The 23,178-nt window shown below is 35.8% G+C and overlaps 4 protein-coding genes across 7 annotated transcripts in view; 2 read left to right on the top strand and 2 right to left on the bottom strand.

Annotated features, from left to right (window-relative positions):
• Positions 1–3,267, bottom strand: part of rftn1b (raftlin, lipid raft linker 1b) — a 135,365-nt gene extending 132,098 nt beyond the window's left edge. For all 3 annotated transcript variants that reach the window (XM_039688751.2, XM_039688748.2, XM_039688750.2), the window contains exon 1: positions 2,868–3,267. The gene's annotated coding sequence lies outside the window, so the exon portion shown is untranslated. The remainder of the gene's footprint in view (positions 1–2,867) is intronic.
• The window catches only part of LOC120491130 (cysteine-rich venom protein ophanin), a 30,828-nt gene extending 13,011 nt beyond the window's left edge, over positions 1–17,817 (top strand). The window contains exons 3-12 of one of the 2 annotated variants that reach the window (XM_089118099.1): positions 9,142–9,264; positions 9,386–9,408; positions 9,512–9,616; positions 9,795–9,882; positions 12,362–12,462; positions 12,544–12,634; positions 13,838–13,980; positions 15,220–15,305; positions 17,033–17,115; positions 17,213–17,817. In XM_089118099.1, coding sequence (XP_088974225.1) covers positions 9,819–9,882; positions 12,362–12,462; positions 12,544–12,634; positions 13,838–13,980; positions 15,220–15,305; positions 17,033–17,115; positions 17,213–17,355 — 711 coding nt within the window. In that variant the 5' untranslated portion in view covers positions 9,142–9,264; positions 9,386–9,408; positions 9,512–9,616; positions 9,795–9,818 and the 3' untranslated portion in view covers positions 17,356–17,817. Of the gene's footprint in view, positions 1–9,141; positions 9,265–9,385; positions 9,409–9,511; positions 9,617–9,794; positions 9,883–12,361; positions 12,463–12,543; positions 12,635–13,837; positions 13,981–15,219; positions 15,306–17,032; positions 17,116–17,212 lie in introns of those variants that run through there. The other variant, XM_039688753.2, reaches the window with a different exon arrangement.
• Positions 7,019–8,780, bottom strand: LOC148977079 (uncharacterized; the record flags this gene model as incomplete). Its single annotated transcript, XM_089118207.1, is given in 4 exon segments — positions 7,019–7,032; positions 7,593–7,705; positions 7,707–8,392; positions 8,427–8,780. Coding segments are annotated over 4 exon segments (1,167 nt in total), but the record flags the coding sequence as incomplete, so codon positions are not given.
• Positions 17,818–20,905: 3,088 nt separating the features above from the next.
• Positions 20,906–23,178, top strand: part of plcl2 (phospholipase C like 2) — a 118,673-nt gene continuing 116,400 nt past the window's right edge. Inside the window, exon 1 of the mRNA XM_089118089.1 lies at positions 20,906–21,392. Within this exon, the coding sequence (XP_088974215.1) occupies positions 21,186–21,392 (207 nt within the window). The 5' untranslated portion in view covers positions 20,906–21,185. The remainder of the gene's footprint in view (positions 21,393–23,178) is intronic.

Raw genomic sequence — 23,178 nt, 5'->3', positions numbered from 1 at the left:
AAAAAGTTTATTTGCAAGTTTTATTTCTGTCAATAAGGAACTAACGTTGACGAATGACAGGAAATGTCGTTGAACACGCAATTATATATATAAAAATATATAGCTACATATAGTTTCATGTAGTTCTTCTCCCTCGCTGTATTATGGATTTGCTATGTGGGGAGAAATGTGCTGGTTACGTTTTTGACATAATCAGCTGATTACTATTATTATATTATATATTAAGACCCTTTGCTTTGTAAACTGTATCCATGATGTGGTTTAATAATGGACTGTGGTTTAGAAACAGTGACAATGTTACACACTCTTGTCTTACTCTGGCTATTCTCTGCTGTCTCAGGCGACGAGATGTTTGTCCCGTTTGAGCCACCGTAGCTTCTTCGAAAAGGAGGGGTGAGCAGTGCAAACTCACAACCGAACCTCTAGATGGCGCTAAAATCACACACTGCACCTTTAAAAAAATGTTTTAAATTTTTTTTTTCTGGACTCAATGAACGAACGAACCAAAAAAACTAGACCAAGATGGCGGCTCTATTGACGCATTCATTCCAATGAACTGCCATAGCCAAGGCGACATCTAGTGTATATATCTATGCTGTAGACTGCGCATTTGGACTCGGAATTGACTCGTACTCGAACATTTTTTTTTTTAGGACTCGGACTTATTCCCGAGTCCACTCGAGTTCAATTCAAAATATTTTTCATGATTATTAATGTATGTTAATAAAATATTTCTTTAAATTGATTGACACGCCCAGTGATTGGTGATTTTCTAGTGCGCAACTGCGCATGACAAATTGTAATAAAATTACTTTTAACACCACCTACTATGTGGCCTTTTTACCCTAAACTGATCATATTTACTGAAGTAAATTCAGTAAAAAAAAAATTTCTCTAAGTAAATAAAAGTAAATTAGGTAATCAACCCTCACTGGTCTCGGTCTCGACTCGGACTCGACTCTCTATGGATTCGGACTCGACTCGGACTCGACTCTCTATGGTCTCGGTGTCGGCTCGGACTCGGCTCTCTATGGTCTCGGTGTCGGCTCGGACTCGACTCTCTATGGACTCGGACTCGACTCGGACTCGACTCTCTATGGACTCGGACTCGACTCAGACTCGACTCTCTATGGATTCGGACTCGACTCGGACTCGACTCTCTATGGTCTCGGTGTCGGCTCGGACTCGACTCTCTCTGGTCTCGGTGTCGGCTCGGACTCGACTCTCTATGGACTCGGACTCGACTCGGACTCGACTCTCTATGGACTCTGACTCGACTCGGACTCGACTCTCTATGGATTCGGACTCGACTCGGACTCGGCTCTCTATGGTCTCGGTGTCGGCTCGGACTCGACTCTCTATGGACTCGGACTCGACTCGGACTCGACTCTCTATGGACTCGGACTCGACTCGGACTCGACTCTCTATGGATTCGGACTCGACTCGGACTCGACTCTCTATGGTCTCGGTGTCGGCTCGGACTCGACTCTCTCTGGTCTCGGTGTCGGCTCGGACTCGACTCTCTCTGGTCTCGGACTTGACTCGGACTCGACTCTCTATGGTCTCGGTGTCGGCTCGGGCTCGACTCTCTATGGACTCGGACTCGACTCGGACTCGACTCTCTATGGACTCGGACTCGACTCTCTCTGGTCTCGGTGTCGGCTCGGACTCGATTGAGGTGGTCTCGACTACAACACTGCTGTGGAGTGGGTAACACTGTTTTTAATGGCAGGCTAGCAGTTACCATTGACTCGCGCTAGCCTAGCACCGCCAAACTATGCAACTTGAACGACTGAATTAACATCTTCACTGGTAAATAACAAAAATCAGTGTCCAAAATCCCTTTAAACCAATGAGTCAAACAACAAATCAGATTAAACTGATGAATCTTCATTTCATGCTGACTTTAAACATCAGGCATCTTCAGGTTGTTCTTCATTACGCAGCATTTTTGGCTTCCTGTGTATTTTTCAGAAAGTCTTGTTTAATGAGAAATTGATCAAAATGAAGTGACTTTATGCTTAAAGCAAGAACAAATAAATTCCTGGGTTGTTTTAACCCAACCTTGGGTCAAATATGGACAAACCCAGCCATTGGGTTACATTTTTTTAATTACATTTTTAACCCAATGTTTGGGTTTGTGCATATTTGACCCAAAGTTGGGTTAAAACAACCCAGCATTTTTAGAGTGCCAATTATTCAAAAAATAAAAATAAAAAAACACCGAATTTAAATGGGAAAACAAGTTTATTTCCCTGACCGCGTTGGCAATGCTCAAACATTAAAACAAGACTTAATACACTCCAAAAAATGCTGGGTTGTTTTAACCCAACTTTGGGTCAAATATGGACTAACCCAGCCGTTGGGTTAAATTTTTACATTACATTTTTAACCCAACATTTCGTCTTTGTCCATATTTGACCCAAAATTGGGTTAAAACAACCCAGCATTTTTTAGAGTGTATTGTAAGTCATTCGTGGTGCTTCTTAGTTTAAGAATATTTCGATATTTGTGTGATATACTGTGAAAAAAACATAAATAAGTAAATCCAACTGATATAAAGTGCTGAGGAAACACGGTCCGGTGTGTATCTTCCCGTCAGCATCACACTCATTACATGTGACTCAAACTAAAGCACTGGTCTGTGAGATAGGCTTTATGAGGAGCGTGTGTGTGTGTGTGTGTGTGTGTGTTAACGGTTAAAGACGTTCATCATCTCACAGTGGCAAACTTGTGGCTTGTGGCTTCCCATGATTGATTCTTTATCGCCTGCACAGTTGGAGTGTTAACTTTCCTCACAGACAGATGAGAGAGAGACAGATAGACAGAGAGAGAGAGAGAGAGAGAGACGGACGGATCGGTTTTACCTGTTGTGAAGGTTTTGACACGCTGCAAGTTTGAGTCAGCGATCCACAGGAATAAAGGCAAGAGCGCTGCTACGGTTCCCGTTGGATGTGACGGCACAATAATAATCAGAAGAAGAGCGAGGATCCCCGGATCAGTCCTCCTGCGACAGGCGGCTCACGGAGCGCAGAACACACACTTCATGTGCTGCCGTTAGGTCATGCTCAAAGTATGTGTGTGTGCAACGCAATGTTCTGCAAGCTCAGAGAAAAACCACATCCTCTGACAGGCTCCTCTAACCTTCTCCTGTCTCTCTCTCTCTCTCTCTGACTGTGTGAGATGACCCAGACACAGTTCACTCCCTCGCTCGCTCGCTCTCTCTCTCTATCTCTCGCTCTCGGCTTCTTCAGCAACAGACTCAGTTCCTGCCCACCAACTGAAGAATCTGAAGACTGAGGAGGAGGAGGTGCTGAGAGCGAGCGAGCGAGAGAGGGGCGAGAGAGAGAGAGAGAGAGAGAGAGAGGGGGGGGGGAGCCGTTCTTTTAGAAATTACAGTCAAATAAAAAGCAGCAGTAAGAATGCAGCGTGAGGATCGAAAGAGCGTAGAAATAATTCAGCTCTAATATCTCAAATGTTTCTCCAAGACCACAACGAGATTAAACGGAGAGCAAATTAGTTTAAAGGATCTTACAGCCGTTCTCATGACCTGCACGACTGGAAACAACACACACACTCTCTCTCTCACACACACACACACACACAGTATATATTAAGCAAACTTACAGAATTTATTACGTCTGGGTTAATGGTGAATTTATCAAATAAAGTAAGTTTATGCTTAAAACATCAAAAATGTTATCAGATATCAGATATTTTTTCTTGTTTTAAACAATCGTTCTTGTTTTCAGCATAAACTCACTTCATTTTGATTTATTTATATCATTAAACGAGACCGCACATCTTCAGTCATGTATAAATGTTTCTTGATTCAAGAATGTTTCGATATTTTTACTGGAAAACAATCAGAAGAAATAAAGTACTAAAGTGCTCAATTCTTAAAGAAGAAAGACAACGGTCGGTCAAGCAAAACGGAAACGAAACCCATCCAAAATTCAGCTTTATCGTCAGACTCATAAATCACATTTTAAAAATAGATTAAAGTAGAAAACAGGTAATTTTTTTTTTTTTCACAATATTTACTGTGTTTATCAAGCAAATGCAGCCTTGGAGAAACTTCTTTAAAAATATTTAAAAATCATACCGAACCCAAACACTATAATATAATATAATATAATATAATATAATATAATATAATATAATATAACATAATTTAATATAATATAATATAACATAATTTAATTTAATATAATTTAATATAATATAATATAACATCATTTAATATAATATAATATATGACGCAAGATTAGGTCACTATTAACTTACTATTAACTCTGACTTTTGACTCTGAATTATTGCTTACTAGTGCTTTATAAGTTCTAATAAACAATCTGTGTGTATTTATTTAATAAACTGTGTGTATTTATATATACAAAGTAATTATACGCAGTACACTTACATGTATTATGTAAACACAAACTTTTATTTTGGATGTGTTCCACTTTTTATTGTGGATTAATTGCGATTAATCGTTGCCCAGCACAAATATATATATATATATATATACTCTACTTTCCGGGTGTAATCTAAAGCATTACCAAAACAATAAACATGAGTGCAACAAGAGCAATTTTCTGAATCTTGAGGAACACACTAACATTTAGTCAGAACTTTGAAATGAAACTGCATGCTTCTTCACCATGTTATGACGCATACTGTATGCTCATCAATTTTTGTGAGTTCTGAGTTTTCGTTTAGGATGTATATGCTTTTGGGTGCATTTTGTCCCGCCCCTTTCGTAAATGACCCTATTACAGCAAAACAAATGCAAAATTTCAACTTTTTTTCGATAATTTTTGATCTAGGGAGTCCAGAGAATAGGCCTAGACTGGTTTGGTTCCGATCGGGCACAAAAACAGGGACTAGTTCGCAAAAGTAGGTTTTTAACATATTTGTGAATATTTAATGAACGATTTGATTGACAGCATTGGTTCTAGAGGGAAATTTGTTCAGCATGAGGAGATCTATCCAAGGATATGTGTGTTGTGGGGATGGATGCAACACCACATGATTACAGAGCCATAAAACTCGTTAGCGCCAACTAGTGGCCGATTTCTTTCAAAACTCTTATGGAAGAAACAAGGACTTTGTCATAATGTTGTTAAAGGAAAACACCAGTGGTTCTTGTGAAGGCAGTGCTCCAGACTGAGTGTGTGAGATGGAAGATCTCAATGTGCAGATATGGAAGTATGCAATATAAATATGAGAGTGTGTGATCTCAGAAGAGTCAGATCCATATTCTCGTTCGTATGAAAACGGGTTTCTCTTTTGTTCCTATTGTAGGACTTTTAAAGACGATGTCTCCGGAGCAATGAAAGCGTGACCTCTGATCGCTGGGGTTCCCCTCTGGGGCGTGAGTGTGTGTGTGTCTGACGGTCCCGGCACTGAGATGTATTTTTCATAAAGCCCAGTCTCGACCCCCTATTGCTGCCAATACATTATTCAGAGCTGAAGGGACACACACACACACACACACCTAAATCACACCATAATCACTGTCGTCTCATCCAGCACATCTCCGTGATGAAAATAACACACCAGCGTTTCATCAGGAGTCTGTGTTTTCATGTGAGGTGTTGTGTTGAGGCGTTGGAGATGATTGACAGCTGTTGATGCTGTTTTTATGCACAGTAGACGCGACCTCTGACCTCAGGACACAAACTAATGACACGAGCTCGCATCAAAGAACACGAGTGTTTCTGAAACAGGAAGTCCTCGTGGCGAGAGATGCGTGTGTGAAGTGCAATCACGGCACTATCATCATGACGGATATGCTGAATTATTGATCAAATACTTGATACTTGACGATATAAGACTTTCTTTGTGGTTCTATGTGTGTGTGTTATATGTTTACATGTGTATGTACTTCTAATACTATATGTATATATATACTATATATATATATATATATATATATATTAGGGCTGTGCAAAAATTAATTGTGATTAATCGCATCCAAAATTAATGTCTGTGTTTACGTAATATATTTCTGTGCTGTATATAATTATTTTGTATATATAAATACACACACATGCTTGTATATATTTAAGAAAATGTGTTACTCATATATAAAATATTTATATTCATATAATATATATTTTGTATTTATATACATATACACATCATTTAAGCACAAATAAATATATACTTAAATATATACATGCATGCATATGTATTTATATATACAAAATAATTATATACAGCACACACAAATATATTATGTAAACACAGACTTTTATTTTGGATTCGATTAATCGCAATTAATTTTTGCACAGCCCTAATATATCTATATATTAGAATATAATTATGTCTAATATAGTCTAAAATGTATTGTTTATATTTTATTTATGTATTTAATACTATATTTGTATAATATAACAATATTATGTATATAAATATAATGATATAAAATATGTAATAGGCCTATTTTTTTTTTTTTAATTTTTGAAAAATAATTATAAAATATTTATTAGTATTATAATTTGGACATTGAACAAGATAGCTGTATTAATAGTTAAATTGTGTTTTTAAACACTAGATTTATAACTATAAATGGAACTAGATATGTTTTCTAATATATTCTAAATTGTAAAATTTGACATATATTATGTATAACTATATATATATATATATATAACTATATATAATATATATATATATATATATATAACTATATATATATATAACTATATATACATATATATATAACTATATATATATATATATATATAACTATATATATATATATATAGCCAAACCTGGGAATAAACAGAGCTGAATTTTAAGGTCATCAAGTAAAGCAAATTAGCACAAGTGATGAAACAATTGGAACTAATTAGAAAAGAAAACAGTCTCAGACTTTTGGGACAAAACAAACAGTGTTGGATATGTCAACCGAGTGTGTGTGTGTGTGTGTGTGTGTGTGTGTGTGTGTGTCACTGAAGAGGAACGAGTAAACGTCCCACTGTGTAATTACACTGTGTTTACAGCGGACTAATCACTGCGTAATCCCTGACAAAAGAAGAGACAACACTCAACACTTCACTAACTACAGCACTGTTAGAGGAAAACTAAGTGCAGTATAGCAGAAGACCAATAAACACACACACACACACACACACGAGATGCTCTCATGCTCTCCTCATCTTAGTCAATATAACAGAGATCAACCCATCAGATATTGGCATCTATATTATTATAGATGTCTTCCAAAGCTTACATACATATACAATCTTGTGATATTGTAGTTTTGCAGTGTAATACAGTTTTATCATTTGAATTGCTTGTAAAAGGTTTCCATTGTCAGCTTTATTATATCAGCAGCACTGAACACACTGTGTTAGAAGAGCTGTTCAGAGAACACACACCTTTACAAACTGAATCAAACACTCCATGTGCAACACAACCTCGAGAAGAGGACATCCTGAGACTGGTGCCACTGCGCCACCTACTGGCCAAACTGGCATTCACTTCATTACAGAATATGAAGGATTATATTGTAAGATTAAAGTCTTTTAGACTATCATAAAATAGATAGATAAGTCGGTAGACAGACATATAGAAATATTGACCGATAGATAAACAGACTGACAGATAGATAGATAGACAGATAGGTAGACAAATAGGTAGGTAGATATATAAATAGAGAAATAGATAGATAGTCAGATAGATAGATAGATGGAAATATAGATAGATAGACAGATAGAAATATAGATAGACAGATAGAAATATAGATGGATGGACGGATGGATAGATAGATGATAGATAGATGGAAATATAGATAGATAGACAGAAATATAGATAGATAGATGGAAATATAGATGGATGGAAGGATGGATAGATAGATAGATAGAAATATAGATAGATGGAAATATAGATAGATGGATAGATAGATAGATAGATAGATAGATAGATAGATAGATAGATAGATAGATAGATAGATAGATAGATAGATAGATAGATAGATAGATAGATAAATGGAAATATAGATAGATAGACAGATAGATAGAAATATAGATGTATGGACGGATGGATAGATAGATAGATAGATAGATAGATAGATAGATAGATAGATAGATAGATAGATAGATAGATAGATAGATAGATAGATAGATAGATAGATAGATGGAAATATAGATAGACAGATAGATGGAAATATAGATAGATAGACAGATAGATACAGTAGATAGATGGAAATATAGATAGATAGATAGTTAGATAGACAGACAGACAGATAGATAGACAGACAGATAGACATATAGACAGACATATAGATAGATAGATAGATAGATAGATAGATAGATAGATAGATAGATAGATAGATAGATAGATAGATAGATAGATAGATAGATAGATAGATGGAATAGATGATGTATGGATGGACGGATGGATGGGGATAGATAGATAGATAGATAGATAGATAGATAGATAGATAGATAGATAGATAGATAGATAGATAGATAGATAGATAGATAGATAGATAGATAGATAGATAGATGGAATAGATGATGTATGGATGGACGGATGGATGGGGATAGATAGATAGATAGATAGATAGATAGATAGATGGAATAGATGATGTATGGATGGACGGATGGATGGGGATAGATAGATAGATAGATAGATAGATAGATAGATAGATAGATAGATAGATAGATAGATAGATAGATAGATAGATAGATGGAATAGATGATGTATGGATGGACGGATGGATGGGGATAGATAGATAGATAGATAGATAGATAGATAGATAGATAGATAGATAGATAGATAGATAGATGGAATAGATGATGTATGGATGGACGGATGGATGGGGATAGATAGATAGATAGATAGATAGATAGATAGATAGATAGATAGATAGGTTTGTTCTGTAAATGTCATGTATATACTGGAGAGAGGGGTTGTTCTCAGTAACGCTCATAAAGCCGTCGTCGTTACTGCATCAGAATAACGAGCTGATCCGCGGCTCTGGAATCAATAGTTCATGATTTAAAAAGAGTCACTGCAATAGAAAGTCAGATTACACACAATTGCATTATTAAAAAAACAATTAATAAACCTCCTCGTGACGCTTTAACGTTCTCATCTGCTGTAAAGTAAATGTCTTTACTTGTCCAGGTCAAGCTGGAGGTTATTATTCTATGAAACTGTCAGAAATCCTGTGTTTGCTTGATGAGGTCAGGACACAATAGCAGACGTCACGCTCTGACGGGCCGACTGCATGTGGGAGATGGAGAACGGGTAAAGTCTACAGTTTCTATTTTATTCTCATAATAGAAAGCGTAATCTTTATGCTTTAACTATACGGTCTGGTCTATTGCCACGTTGTCAACTCAATTTATCATTGTTGCTTTGTTTGCAGGTTCTTTAGACATCTTGCCTCGGGTAATTCATGCTGTTCTTAAAACTCAAACTGTGTTTACACTCTCATGTTTGCCTCGACTATTAACCTGAGGTTTTGTATTGTTTTGTGAACACATTGCTCAAGTGGTGTCACATGACTCCGGGGACATCATGGGAACGGGATGAGATGCTGGGAATATAAAAAGAAAAGTGACCGCGACATCTCAGACGTCTCGACTCGTACGGGCAGGTGAGGATCATGATGATTAAAAATAACCACAAAATATTTTTTTTAAATTGGAATCTGAGCTTCTTTCTGACACCTTTACTTTGAAAAATATTTAGATAATATTTACATATTTATTTTTTACAAAAATATATTTTTACATTTTTTTTTTTTAAATTTAATTAAATATATATTTCTGCAGTCTTGTTGGACGGAAGGACACACAATGTTTGCAGTGATAGTTTGTATCTTGGGATTGCTCCGTATGAGCAGCTCCTGCAGTTGGGTGAGTTCACATTCAATAAATTACTGTTTTGTTCATGATACTGTAACTTATTTGCTGTAAGTTACTGTACGTCACCAGTAAAAAAAAAAATCTCTGTTTCCAATTATCTTAAAATGTTTCAGTCTTAAAGCTTCTGCTTGAAATGAGTTCTGTAGACAAATATAAATTGCACTGAAATTTCCTCACAAAACTACTTAGAAATGAATGATTTGGAGCAGATAGTGAAACTATAAAAGAAGCGCCACATAATAAAACATTTTAAAAGACAATTGCGTGTTATAAAGTCAGAATTGCAAGAAATAAACTCAAATCTGCTTTTTTCACTCACAATTTCAACTTTTTATCTCATAATTCTGACAACTTTTCTCACAATTGTAAGATATAAACTAAGTTAAAAAAAAACAAATTCTAAGGAAAAAAGTTTTTTCCCCCAGAATTGCGAGTTTCTATCTCACAAATTTGACTTTATATCACACAATTATGAATTTATATCACACAATTATGTCTTTACAACACACAATTGACTTTATAAAACACAATTATGACTTTATAACATGCAATTATGACTTTTGTAAGTTAAAAAATCAAATTCTAAGGAAAAAAGTTTTTTCCCCAGAATTGCGAGTTTCTGTCTCACAAATTTGACTTTATATATCACACAATTATGACTTTACAACACACAATTGACTTTATAAAACACAATTATGACTTTACAACACACAATTATGACTTTATATCACGCAATTATGACTTTATAACACACAATTATGACTTTATATCACGCAATTATGACTTTATAAAACACAATTATGACTTTATAACATGCAATTATGACTTTATATCACGCAATTATGACTTTATATCACGCAATTATGACTTTATAAAACACAATTATGACTTTATAACACACAATTATGACTTTATAACATGCAATTATGACTTTATATCACGCAATTATGACTTTATAAAACACAATTATGACTTTACAACACACAATTATGACTTTATATCACGCAATTATGACTTTATATCACGCAATTATGACTTTATAAAACACAATTATGACTTTATAACACACAATTATGACTTTATAACACACAATTATGACTTTATAACATGCAATTATGACTTTTGTAAGTTAAGAAATCAAATTCTAAGGAAAAAAGTTTTTTCCCCCAGAATTGCGAGTTTCTATCTCACAAATTTGACTTTATATCACACAATTATGACTTTACAACACACAATTATGTCTTTACAACACACAATTGACTTTATAAAACATAATTATGACTTTATAACACGCAATTATGACTTTATAAAATGCAATTATGACTTTATAACACACAATTATGACTTTATATCACGCAATTATGACTTTATAAAATAATTATGACTTTATAACACACAATTATGACTTTATAACACGCAATTATGACTTTATAACATGCAATTATGACTTTTGTAAGTTAAGAAATCAAATTCTAAGGAAAAAAGTTTTTTCCCCCAGAATTGCGAGTTTCTATCTCACAAATTTGACTTTATATCACACAATTATGACTTTACAACACACAATTATGTCTTTACAACACACAATTGACTTTATAAAACATAATTATGACTTTATAACACGCAATTATGACTTTATAAAATGCAATTATGACTTTATAACACAGTATTATGACTTTATATCACACAATTATGACTTTATAATACACAATTATGACTTTATATCACACAATTATGACTTTATATCACGCAATTATGACTTTATATCACGCAATTATGACTTTATAACATAATTATGACTTTATAACACACAATTATGACTTTATAACACGCAATTATGACTTTATAACATGCAATTATGACTTTTGTAAGTTAAGAAATCAAATTCTAAGGAAAAAAGTTTTTTCCCCCAGAATTGCGAGTTTCTATCTCACAAATTTGACTTTATAAAACACAATTATGACTTTATAACACACAATTATGACTTTACAACACACAACTAAGTTTATAACACACAATTATGACTTTATAACACGCAATTATGACTTTTTAACACACAATTATGACTTTATATCACGCAATTATGACTTTATAACACGCAATTATGACTTTATAACACACAATTATGACTTTATAATACACAATTGCAAAAAAAGAAAAGAATTATGAGATAAAAAGTCGCAATTACCTTTTTTATTTTTCATTCTGTGGCGGAAACCAGCTTCCATAAAAACAGCTGGATTGGTGGTGTATATGAATAAAACACATCTGAGCATTATGGTCAATATTTATCAATGAATGAACAGTTATTATGTTATGTGATTAAATGATCTAACACAAATCTCCATCTCTTTTCTGCGGTGGGTTTCCAGCCAGGTAAGCATTGATCACTATAATGCTTCAATAACTCTGTTTAATATGCATCATCTGGAAAAGCATGCTGTTTTGCATCTTGCGTATGTATGTTTGGTTCACAGGCGTGTGTACAGACCTGACTTCTGTCCAGCAGGAGATCGTGGACGTACACAACGCCTTCAGGAGAGCTGTGGACCCGCCGGCCAGCAACATGCTCAAAATGGTCCATCACACACTTATGATTGACATTTGCATTAAGCGTGCGTCTCCGAGTCTCTGAATGAAGATCCTCTGTGTGTTTCAGAGCTGGAGCGACGCGGCGGCTCAGTCGGCTCGAGGCTGGATCGATCTGTGTAACATGACACACGGGCCACCAAGCAGCCGCATGATAGACGGTGTGTTATATCACAATTCATACACATATACACGTGAAAAAATTAGAATATGGTGCAAAAGTTCAGTAATTCAACTTAAAAGGTGAAACTAATATATTATATAGACTTATTACATGCAAAGTGAGATATTTCAAGCCTTTATTTGTTATAATAGTGATGAGCTTATGAAAACCCCAAATTCAAAATTAGAATATCGTGAAATATCTGTAAGCCATAATCATCAAAATTATAACAAATAAAGGCTTGAAATATCTCACTTTGCATGTAATGAGTCTATAAAATATATTAGTTTCAGCTTTTAAGTTGAATTACTAAAAATAAATGAACTTTTGCACCATATTCCTATGTTTTGAGTTTCACCTGTATATATAATATTTTCAAGATTTGTTATCACAACATATTTTCTTTTGTCAAATCAACTTTATAATAATTTATTTAGTTGAGATAACTTATTATTTTGAGTTTCTGATGAATATGGTGCAAAAGTTCAGTAATTCAACTTAAAAGGTGAAACTAATATATTATATATCCTCATTACATGCAAAGTGAGATATTTCAAGCCTTTATTTGTTATAATAGTTTACAGATATGAAAATCCCAAATTCGGTTTTCATATCTGTAAACTATTATAACAAATAAAGGCTCTTTGCATGTAATGAGTCTATATAATATATTACTTTCACCTTTTAAGTTTTGCATGATATTCAAATTTTTTGAGTACCACATATTATAAAGAATTGTAAGAATTTTAAAACAAATATAAATGCCATTTGCTTTATTTTTTTTTATTTTTTTTTATCATTGCAGTGATATTTTTTTTTTTTGCCTTAAATGTCCAAATAAGTTGCAACCAAAGCAGTGTAGACCTGAGATAACAACATTTCTTTCATCCAACCCACATGTCTATAGACCTAATATTTATACAGGAGGATTGTGCAAGTGTGTGTCTGTGTTGACATGCCGACTAACACATGCAGATGAAGAGATGAAAGTGACCGTCACGTTTGCATGAACTACATCTCAATGTCTTCAGAACGGGACATTAAACAAACAAATACAGCACCAATATGTATTGCTGTACACGTAACGAATATATCTTTTAAAACCATCATAATTTCCTCTGTCTCAACCAACCTAGTCGTCCAGACACAATAATATTAGGAAATGAATCATTCCTCTGAATGTTTTCTCTCTGATGGACAGGATATGAATTGGGGGAAAATCTCTTCAAGGGGTCTGGACTTTATTCATGGACTGAAGTGGTAAATGCGTGGCACAGCGAAGTCAACAATTATCAATATCCCATCGGCTCCATCAACGGTCTGCCGACTGGACATTACACACAGGTGATGGATGTCCCGGATTACTGTGTTTGATCACTACACGTGCACATTCAATAATATTAAGTGCACTTCATTTTCACAAGGGCCGCACATAACAGCAGTGTATATGTTTGTAATGTAATTATTTGGGTCCCGCTTTATATTAAAGGAGTAGTTCATTTTTTGAAAAAAATTCAAAAAATGTCATCCCTCATGTCATCCGAGATGTCCATGTTTTCCTTTCTTCAGTCGAAAAAGAAATTAAGAAAAGATTTTCTCCATATAATGGACTTCAATGGGGTCCAAACGGTTCAAGGTCCAAATGAGAGTTTCAGTGCAGCTTCAAAGGGCTTTAAACGACACTAGACGATGAATAAGGGTCTTTTCTAGGACATGACTCGAAAAAAGATTCGTTCATTTTGATGAACAGGAGAGTCACGAACACGCATCACAGAACAGAGCAAGGCGAGCATTTGTGCTTATAAAACTTAAACTTTGTTATTTATTTATTAAATGGCCGATCGTTTCGCTTGATAAGACCCTTATTCATCTTCTGGAATCGTTTAAAGCCCTTTGAAGCTGCACTGAAACTCTCATTTGGACCTTGAACCGTTTGGACCCCATTGAAGTCCATTATATGAATGTTTTCATCAAAAACCTTCATTTCTTTTCGACTGAAGAAAGAAAGACATGGACATCTTGGATGACATGGGGGTGAGTAAATTATCAGCAAAAGTTTTTTTTTTAAAGTGAACTACTCCTTTAAGTGCACTCTAAAAAATGCTGGGTTGATTTAACCCAAATTTGGTTCAAATATGGACAAACCCAAATGTTGGGTTAAAAATGTAATTTAAAATTTTAACCCAACTTCAACATTCACTTTCAATTGTACATTTTTAAATTACATTTGGGTTTGTCCATATTTGACCCAAACTTGGGTTGAAACAACCCACCATTTTTTAGAGTGTGGTACTATGTACTCACATTGAAATGAGTACATGGACTTACTCTACTTAATATAAATTGTACTTATATTTAAAAAATACCAGCTTGTAATTACATTTGTTGACCCTTCGCTTACACCTTACCGACCCATACCACACACACCTGACCCGTGTCACACCTCGATAGCAGCAAAAGTGTTTTACGATACAACATGAACACAAGAAGTGCATAGCACCTAAAGCCACTTAATATAAAGTGGGCCCATTATGTGTGTGTGCCACATGTGATGTCCGTTGGAGCTAACGCTTGTTCTTGCAGGTGGTGTGGTACAGCTCGTATGAGGTCGGTTGTGCCATGACCCAGTGTGGAAGCGAGTACTTCTACGGATGCCATTACTATCGCGCGTACGTTCCTGCTGCCTTTCTCTCAATGCTGAGCTGTTGATTTCACTCTGGGGTGTTTTAAAGAGTTATGCCTTTTTATGAAGCCTTGAATGTTGATTATTCTCCTCATGTCCTTCATTGTTGCGGCTCCTCTCTTCCCAGTCTGTCAGTAACGCTCTGTTCACTTCCTGTCTCTATGAAGCCCCTCCTTCTGAAAAGCACACAGTGCTCTGATTGGTCAGCTGGAGCAGTGTGTTGTGATGGGTCAAACGCTTTGAGTGTGTTTATCATAACCTCGAGTTTCAATCATAGACTGTAACAAAAATATTAACGTAGAGTCCGTGACGTCACCTGTAGTGTTTCTGAAGAGCATTCTTGAAGCCGAAAGTGGGCGGAGCCAACCATCGCCATCTTGGCAGCGTCACTCCCGGATAAACGAAATGGGCAGAGGCGGATTTGCTGAGGCGACGTGACGCTAACAGACAAACGGCTAGCGGCAAGTGGCCACGCCCTTAATTATGCAGAACTTTAAGGCTTTATAAAATTTAAACAGATGAGTTATAAAAAAAATTTTTTTTTTTTTAAATTAGCGAAATTATAGACCAAAACCTCTCTTTGCACCAGACTGTAAACATGTTTTTCTGCTGTATAGTTAGGGATTTTAATAACATGAAGGTTTATGGGATTGACTCTCTTTTGCAGCCGGTCTCTAGTGGCCAGTGGATGAATTGCAGCTTAAAGGAGTAGTTCACTTAAAAAAACTTTTGCTGATAATTTACTCGCCCCCGTGTCATCCAAGATGTCCACGTCTTTCTTTCCTCAGTCGAAAAGAAATTAAGGTTTTTGATGAAAACATTCCAGGATTTTCTCCATATAATGGACTTCAATGGGGTCCAAACGGTTCAAGGTCCAAATGAGAGGGACTTTAAACGATTCCAGACGATGAATAAGGGTCTTATCAAGCAAAACGATCGCTCATTTAAAAAAAAAATAAAGTTTTATAAGCTGAAATGGTCGCCTTGCTCTGTTCTGTGATGTGCGTTCGTGACTCTCCTGTTCGAACTCGTTTATCAAAATGAACAAATCTTTTTTTCGTGTATTTTGGTTAATTCAAAGAATGAAATGTACGAATTGACTCGGAAAAAGATTCGTTCATTTTGATGACCGACTTCGAACTGGAGAGTCACGAACGCGCATCACAGAACAGAGCAAAGCGACCATTTCAGCTTATAAAATAAATTTTTTTTTTTTTTTAAATGAGCGCTCGTTTCGCTTGATAAGACCCTTATTCATCGTCTGGTGTCGTTTAAAGCCCTTTGAAGCTGCACTGAAACTCTCATTTGGACCTTGAACCGTTTGGACCCCATTGAAGTCCATTATATAAATGTTTTCATCAAAAACCTTCATTTCTTTTCAACTGAAGAAAGAAAGACATGGACATCTAGGATGACATGGGGGCGAGTAAATTATCAGCAAAAGTTTTTTTAAAAGTGAACTACCCCTTTAAGTCACTCCCGAGACCAGAAGGTTGCCGCTTTAACACACTACTAACTAACTTAACCAGGCCCCGCCCCTTTATTCTGTGCATTAATTATTATAATGAGGAATATTGTGACGTGTTCGTTCCCGGAAGAAACTCAAGACTACAATGGAGGCGTTTCAGGGAGAATTTCATGCTCATTACACACTAAAGAAAGATGAAAGATGAATGATGAATCAGTTCAACGCAATCCTCTCCTCTATTTCAGAGGGAATTTCCGAGGAGTCTCTCCGTACTCGCTGGGCTCTCCGTGTGAATCCTGCCCGGATGACTGCCAGGACAATCTGTGCAGTGAGTACACCTACATTTGGGGTTTTGGTTGAATGATGACTTTCCAGCTCGAGATTGCTTTTACTTCTCATTGAATTCTCTCTTGTGCTTCTTCCAGCGAACCCTTGTCCGTACATCAACACGTACATGAACTGTGATGTCATGAAGGAGCAGGCCTCGTGTGAAAACCCCATCGTGAGCCAGGGCTGTCCGGCCAGTTGTCTCTGCGAAGACAAAATCATCCCCATCGCGAGGAAATAACAATCTCTATGGCTATGTTATATGAAGTACGGACATATTTTCGATAGTTAGCGTCTCTTTCCAATAATGTGAAACATATATATTCTAACTTCTTTCTATTTCTATTCTTTCTATGTGGAATACCTCAAATATGATGATAATTAAAAATCAAGGGTACTGTACTTTCATAATATGCTGAAATAGGCCAGTCTGCATTGTTTTGCATTATTACCTCAACCTTTTTTGTTTTCAGTAAAGCTTATACAATCACAATACAGTAACGCCATTTGTGTTTTATAAGCCTCGTAAACCCAGATCCTGCATACGTGACTGCTGTCCGTCAAACTGTTCGCTCACTGTATGTACAGTGTATTCGTGCATTTGCTGAAATGTGTGTGTAATGGTTTCTGCAACACTGCACCATTTTATATACTCACATAAAGTCAAATCATGACAGTCATATTATGCACATTTTTATGACGACTGAGAGACTCGGTAAGGGAATATTTTAATCTACCCCAAATATTGAGCTTAGTTTATATTCATAGTTTTGCTGTATAATTATTATTAGAGTATTAATAATAAGAAATGCACAATGCAAATTTTAATATGCATGAATTGATGCCAACAAATATGCATTTAACATTTTAATCTATCCCAAATATTGAGCTCAGTTTTTATTAATAGTTTTGCTGTATAATTATTAATTGAGTATTAATAATAAGAAATGCACAATGCAAATTTTAATATGCATGAATTGATGCCAACAAATATGCATTTAACATTTTAATCTATCCCAAATATTGAGCTTATTTTGTATTAATAGTTTTGCTGTATAATTATTATTAGAGTATTAATAATAAGAAATGCACAATGCAAATTTTAATATGCATGAATTGATGCCAACAAATATGCATTTAACATTTTAATCTACCCCAAATATTGAGCTCAGTTTTTATTAATAGTTTTGCTGTATAATTATTAATTGAGTATTAATAATAAGAAATGCACAATGCAAATTTTAATATGCATGAATTGATGCCAACAAATATGCATTTAACATCTCCATATAATACAGTCCATAATGGTCTTAAAATGTAAAATACTGATTTGCTTCATTATAAAAAAAAGGCATGCAGGAAAATATTCCACAAGATAATAATTAGTTTCTCACAGTGCAAAAGTACATCATGTTTCCTGGACATTGTGTAATACTGTGAGTGTCCAGAAGGGGACTCTGCTTCACGGTATATGAACAACAACACATATTTGATACTTCCTGTTATTATTATTATGATGACACTCGTGTGTTCCTTTGGTGATCGCGCAAGACTGGATATTGTTGCACCTTTCTGCTTAATGTTGCTGTTACTGTACACGTGCATGAAAACACAACGTGTTTAATAACAAACGGGCTTTGGACTAAATGAGAAACTCATCAGCTAATGTGTGTCTAGTCGAGGCCATACATTTGCACATAGTTTTCTGATATTACACTCTAAAAATGCTGGGTTGTTCCAACCCAAATTTGGGTCAAATATGGACAAACCCAAATGTTGGGTTAAAAATGTATTTTAAAAATGTACAGTTGAAAGTGAAAGTTGAATTTGGGTTAAAATTTTAAATTCCATTTTTAACTCAACATTGTCCATATTTAACCCAAATTTGGGTTAAAACAACCCAGCAATGGAAAATGGAAACTGTGAGTATTGTGGAACAAATTAATATTAGCACTGATAAGCATTTAAATACCCCACAAAGCTAAAATCAAAGTGTGCAATTCCAGCATATTGTAAAAATAATAAATGCACAATGCACTTTTTTATGCATGAATTGATGCTAACAAATATGCATTTAAATTTCTAAAATAGATGTTGTAGACAACAAAATGAAAAGGTTAGTGCATATTTTTGAAACTCATATTATGAAGCAACAGCCAGTTGTTTTGACATGCACGTTTTTTTCTTTTGAAAAAAGTAACGGAGCTTGGTGTTATTAAGTAATCTGTATATAATTAAATATACTTACACTAGCTTAAAGGGATCATTCACCCATAAAAATTAGCCCATGATTTACTCACCCTCAAGCCATCCTAGCTGTATAATGGGAGTGAATGGCAGGCTTCAAAATTTGAAGCCTAAAAAAGTGCATCCATCCATTATAAAAATACTCCACACGGCTCCAGGGGCTTCTGAAGCGAAGCCATGGGGTTTTGTAGAAAAATATCCATATTTATAACTTATAAGAGGAACCCGTGACGTGTAAGCAACAAACTCAAGCGCTTCTTCTATTATACAGAAATCCTCAGACAATTCTCTTCAAAATTTCTAAATCGCGACCTGTGTTTGTTTTGCTCTTTGCTTCCGCTTTCGTCATTACGTTGTGCGTGGGGTCAGAGGTCACTCTCCCACCGTAAATCGATGTCTATGACCGTCTGTCAGAAGCTGGTAATGATAGTTTATAATGTTTTAAATATGGGTATTTTTACACACAAATGCATGACTGATGACTTCGATAGGCCTTTATTAACCCCATGGAGCCGGATGGATTACTCTTATAATGGATGGATGCACTTTTATGGACAATTCACTGCCATTATAAAGCTGGGAAGAGTCAGGATATGTTTTATTATAACTATTAATCTGAAAAGAAGCATGTCATGTCAGTAAATCATGGGCTAATTTTCATTTTTGGGTGAACCATCCCTTTAATTTGCAGCGTCTGTGTGTGTGTGTGTGTGTGTGTGTGTGTGTGTGTGTGTGTGTGTGTGTGTGTGTGTGTGTGTGTGTGTGTGTGTGTGTGTGTGTGTGTGTGTGTGTGTGTGTGTGTGTGTGTGTGTGTGTGTGTGTGTGTGTGTGTGTGTGTGTGTGTGTGTGTGTGTGTGTGTGTGTGTGTGTGTTGGTAAGCCACTGCTAATGGAATTTAAAACATTTTCATCTGATGTAAAACAGACATATCCATATCTAAAGACCGGATTATAATACAATATAACAATGTGTATATGAAGAGTTCAGATGCAAAAGCCTCTAAATGACATTCGACATTTTCTTCTTTAATGATGATTTTTGTCAAACTTGTATATTTAAGTTCAGTAATTTCACTTAAATAACAATTAATAGGTAATTATCATTGCCATTTAAGTGAAATCACTGAACTTAAATATACAAGCTTGATAAAAATGATCATTCTAGAAGAAAATTTCAAATGGCTTTTGCATCTGAACTCTTCATATATATATATATAAAAACTCTAAAGTGGGTTTGTGTAGTTGTGCATTAACTTTTGACTCAAACCTTAGGCTACACTCTAAAAAATACAGTAGAAAGTGAAAGTTTAAGTTGGGTTAACATTTTAAATGACATTTTTGTCCATATTTGACCCAAATTTGGGTTGAAACAACCCAGCATTTTTTAGAGTGTACTGAGATAAAGCGTAAAGAGAAAGATTTACCCGTGTGACAACTTGCCCCAGTCTCCTGCATCATGTGTCCTGACATGTACTTTATGCATTCTTCATTATCTGCTGCTGGATCTAGCGAGCGCGGTGTGTGTGTGTGTGTGTTTTGGAGCTGCAGTGTTGTGTTTTACCGATGTGAAGTGAGTTCAGCAGATGGCAGTATCTGTCAGACCTCAACAATGACACTCGCAACATTGTAACACTGAAACATTCGAACGCTGTTTGTCCGCGCGGTTACAATGTATCGAAGCCGACAGATGAAACAGAAACACGGACGAGGACTCAACCTGCGATGGCTCTGGCTTTCTCTCTAACGTCTCTTGAGGAGCTTCACTCGCTCGATACTCGAACCGACAGCTAATACTGTACGGTTGTGTGTGTGTTACACGGGGCTCATGGCGGAGTTTGTCGCTGAGAACTGCGGGGTCTCATCGCCGAGTGGTGGCGGGAAACCAACCCAGCCTTGCGATGAGGAGCCCGGCAGAGCTGCGAGCGAGGTGTCGGTCTCCAACGGGGACTGTGGACCGTGTGCACCCGAGAACCAGGCGCTCGACACGGCCAACGGCAAAACTGGAATACCACGGAAGACCAGTATTATCAAGGTAAACGACCAATGCATCTACGTTTTAGCCTACTCGTTTGGTGTCAAACCTCGCCCTGATACACACACACACACACGCATCATCCACAGGTTTGGGGGTTCATGGATGCACAGAAATCACTGTGTCATTGCTGTTTCCACACACACGATCATGTGTTCTTTTGAAGCGTTTTGTGGTTGATTTCATGATGGACATCAGTCACGTGCGCTCCTTTACATATATTATTCCTAGCATACGTGTTTTAAATGATCCAATATTGGCTTAATCTTTGCATAGATCCGTGGTTCATATGTCAACTATTCAGTACGTAATTTAGATGTTGCTTAATCCAGTTTTAGGTCATTATTACTCAGTTAACGTTACTGGGAATATGGTATCTAGTGGATTATGACATAATGCCATCTTTTTTTTTTTATCTCACTCCTAGCTAAAATGCCTTTTTACATGTCGATATTAGTAAAAGTGGAATATGCACCAAATTGAACCACACATCCTCAACATAATTCAAATGGCAAACATTAGTGACAACACAACTAACCAGATGCTGGTAATGAATGTTGAAATCTTCGCCAATGTTTAATGGCAGACTTGTTGAGTTCAGGACAGGTAATGGTGGTAATATTGAACTCAAGGGCAACATTTTGCTCTTTTTAACACACATTTAGTGTGTTGATTGTGAGTAAAAATACCATTTATGGCTTCAAGTCTTCATTAATGATTTTTTGCACAGTTGCACTTCTTCTTCAAGGCCACTACTGCTGCTTTACATAAAGCGAGAGGCAAAATGACTGCGGTGCCTTCAATCTGAATTAATGAATTATTTTCAGGGAATCTCCCAGTGAGTTTGTTGAACGTTATTGGGAAATTTAGAGCGTTTTACTGTAGAAAGCCGTGACAGGAAACACTCTACTTCCCCATGCTGACTGGTGTGAGCCATAAAGCCATTCTAGATCCATCTAAAGATAAAGATTTGATGCATGACATTTTTATAAAACAGCCTCTTATTTTACTCTGATTTAGTTTTGGTGCCAATATGTGCCATTTGAGGTCAAAGTTCGCCGCTGAAGGCAGGCAAGAATGTGACTAATGTCGAACAGCGTGTTTAGAGGAGAGTTCAGCCATGGAAGAGGAAATGCTTTCTCTGCTAAATGTGTTTCACTTTGCATTGCTTTTAGTTCCTGTAGCAACTACAGTGTTTCCTGTGGAAATATTTATCATTTGTTTCTCGGCTCCATGTGGTTAAAGCTCTCAGGTGAATCACAGACACGGTGAGACTATTGTTCGTGCAACTGGAGACCTATTTTGGGTGGAACAAGTAGTTGCTTAACAATGACCGTCCTAAAACATCAGATCGCATCTTTGTTCCCTCTGATAAAAGTTGATTTAAATCTTCAGGTTTGCTGTGCTTCTTTGTAGAGATGCACAGTTATTTATAACTGAAGAGTTCAGATGCAAAAGCCTCTAAGTGCCATTTGAAATTTTCTTCTAGAATGATCATTTTTATCAAGCTTGTATATTTAAGTTCAGTGATTTCACTTAAATGCAATGATAATTACCTATTAATTGTGAAATTACTGAACTTAAATATACAAGTTTGATAAAAATCATCATTAAAGAAGAAAATTTCAGATGAACTCGAATGAATTTCATCTGAACTCTTCAACTGTAAATCTATTTTTTTTCTCCAAATAATTGCATTTTTACACTTACAGTACAGTTGCAAAATTATAAATGACTATACTATAATATTCAACCCAAATATAAGCGGAAAGGATTTAAATAAACC

Source organism: Pimephales promelas, chromosome 12 (assembly GCF_988280905.1).
Source record: "Pimephales promelas chromosome 12, fPimPro1.hap1.1, whole genome shotgun sequence".
Classification (NCBI taxonomy): domain Eukaryota; kingdom Metazoa; phylum Chordata; class Actinopteri; order Cypriniformes; family Leuciscidae; genus Pimephales; species Pimephales promelas.
Note: the sequence above shows the minus strand (reverse complement) of the source record. Positions and strands in the feature narration are given on the sequence as shown.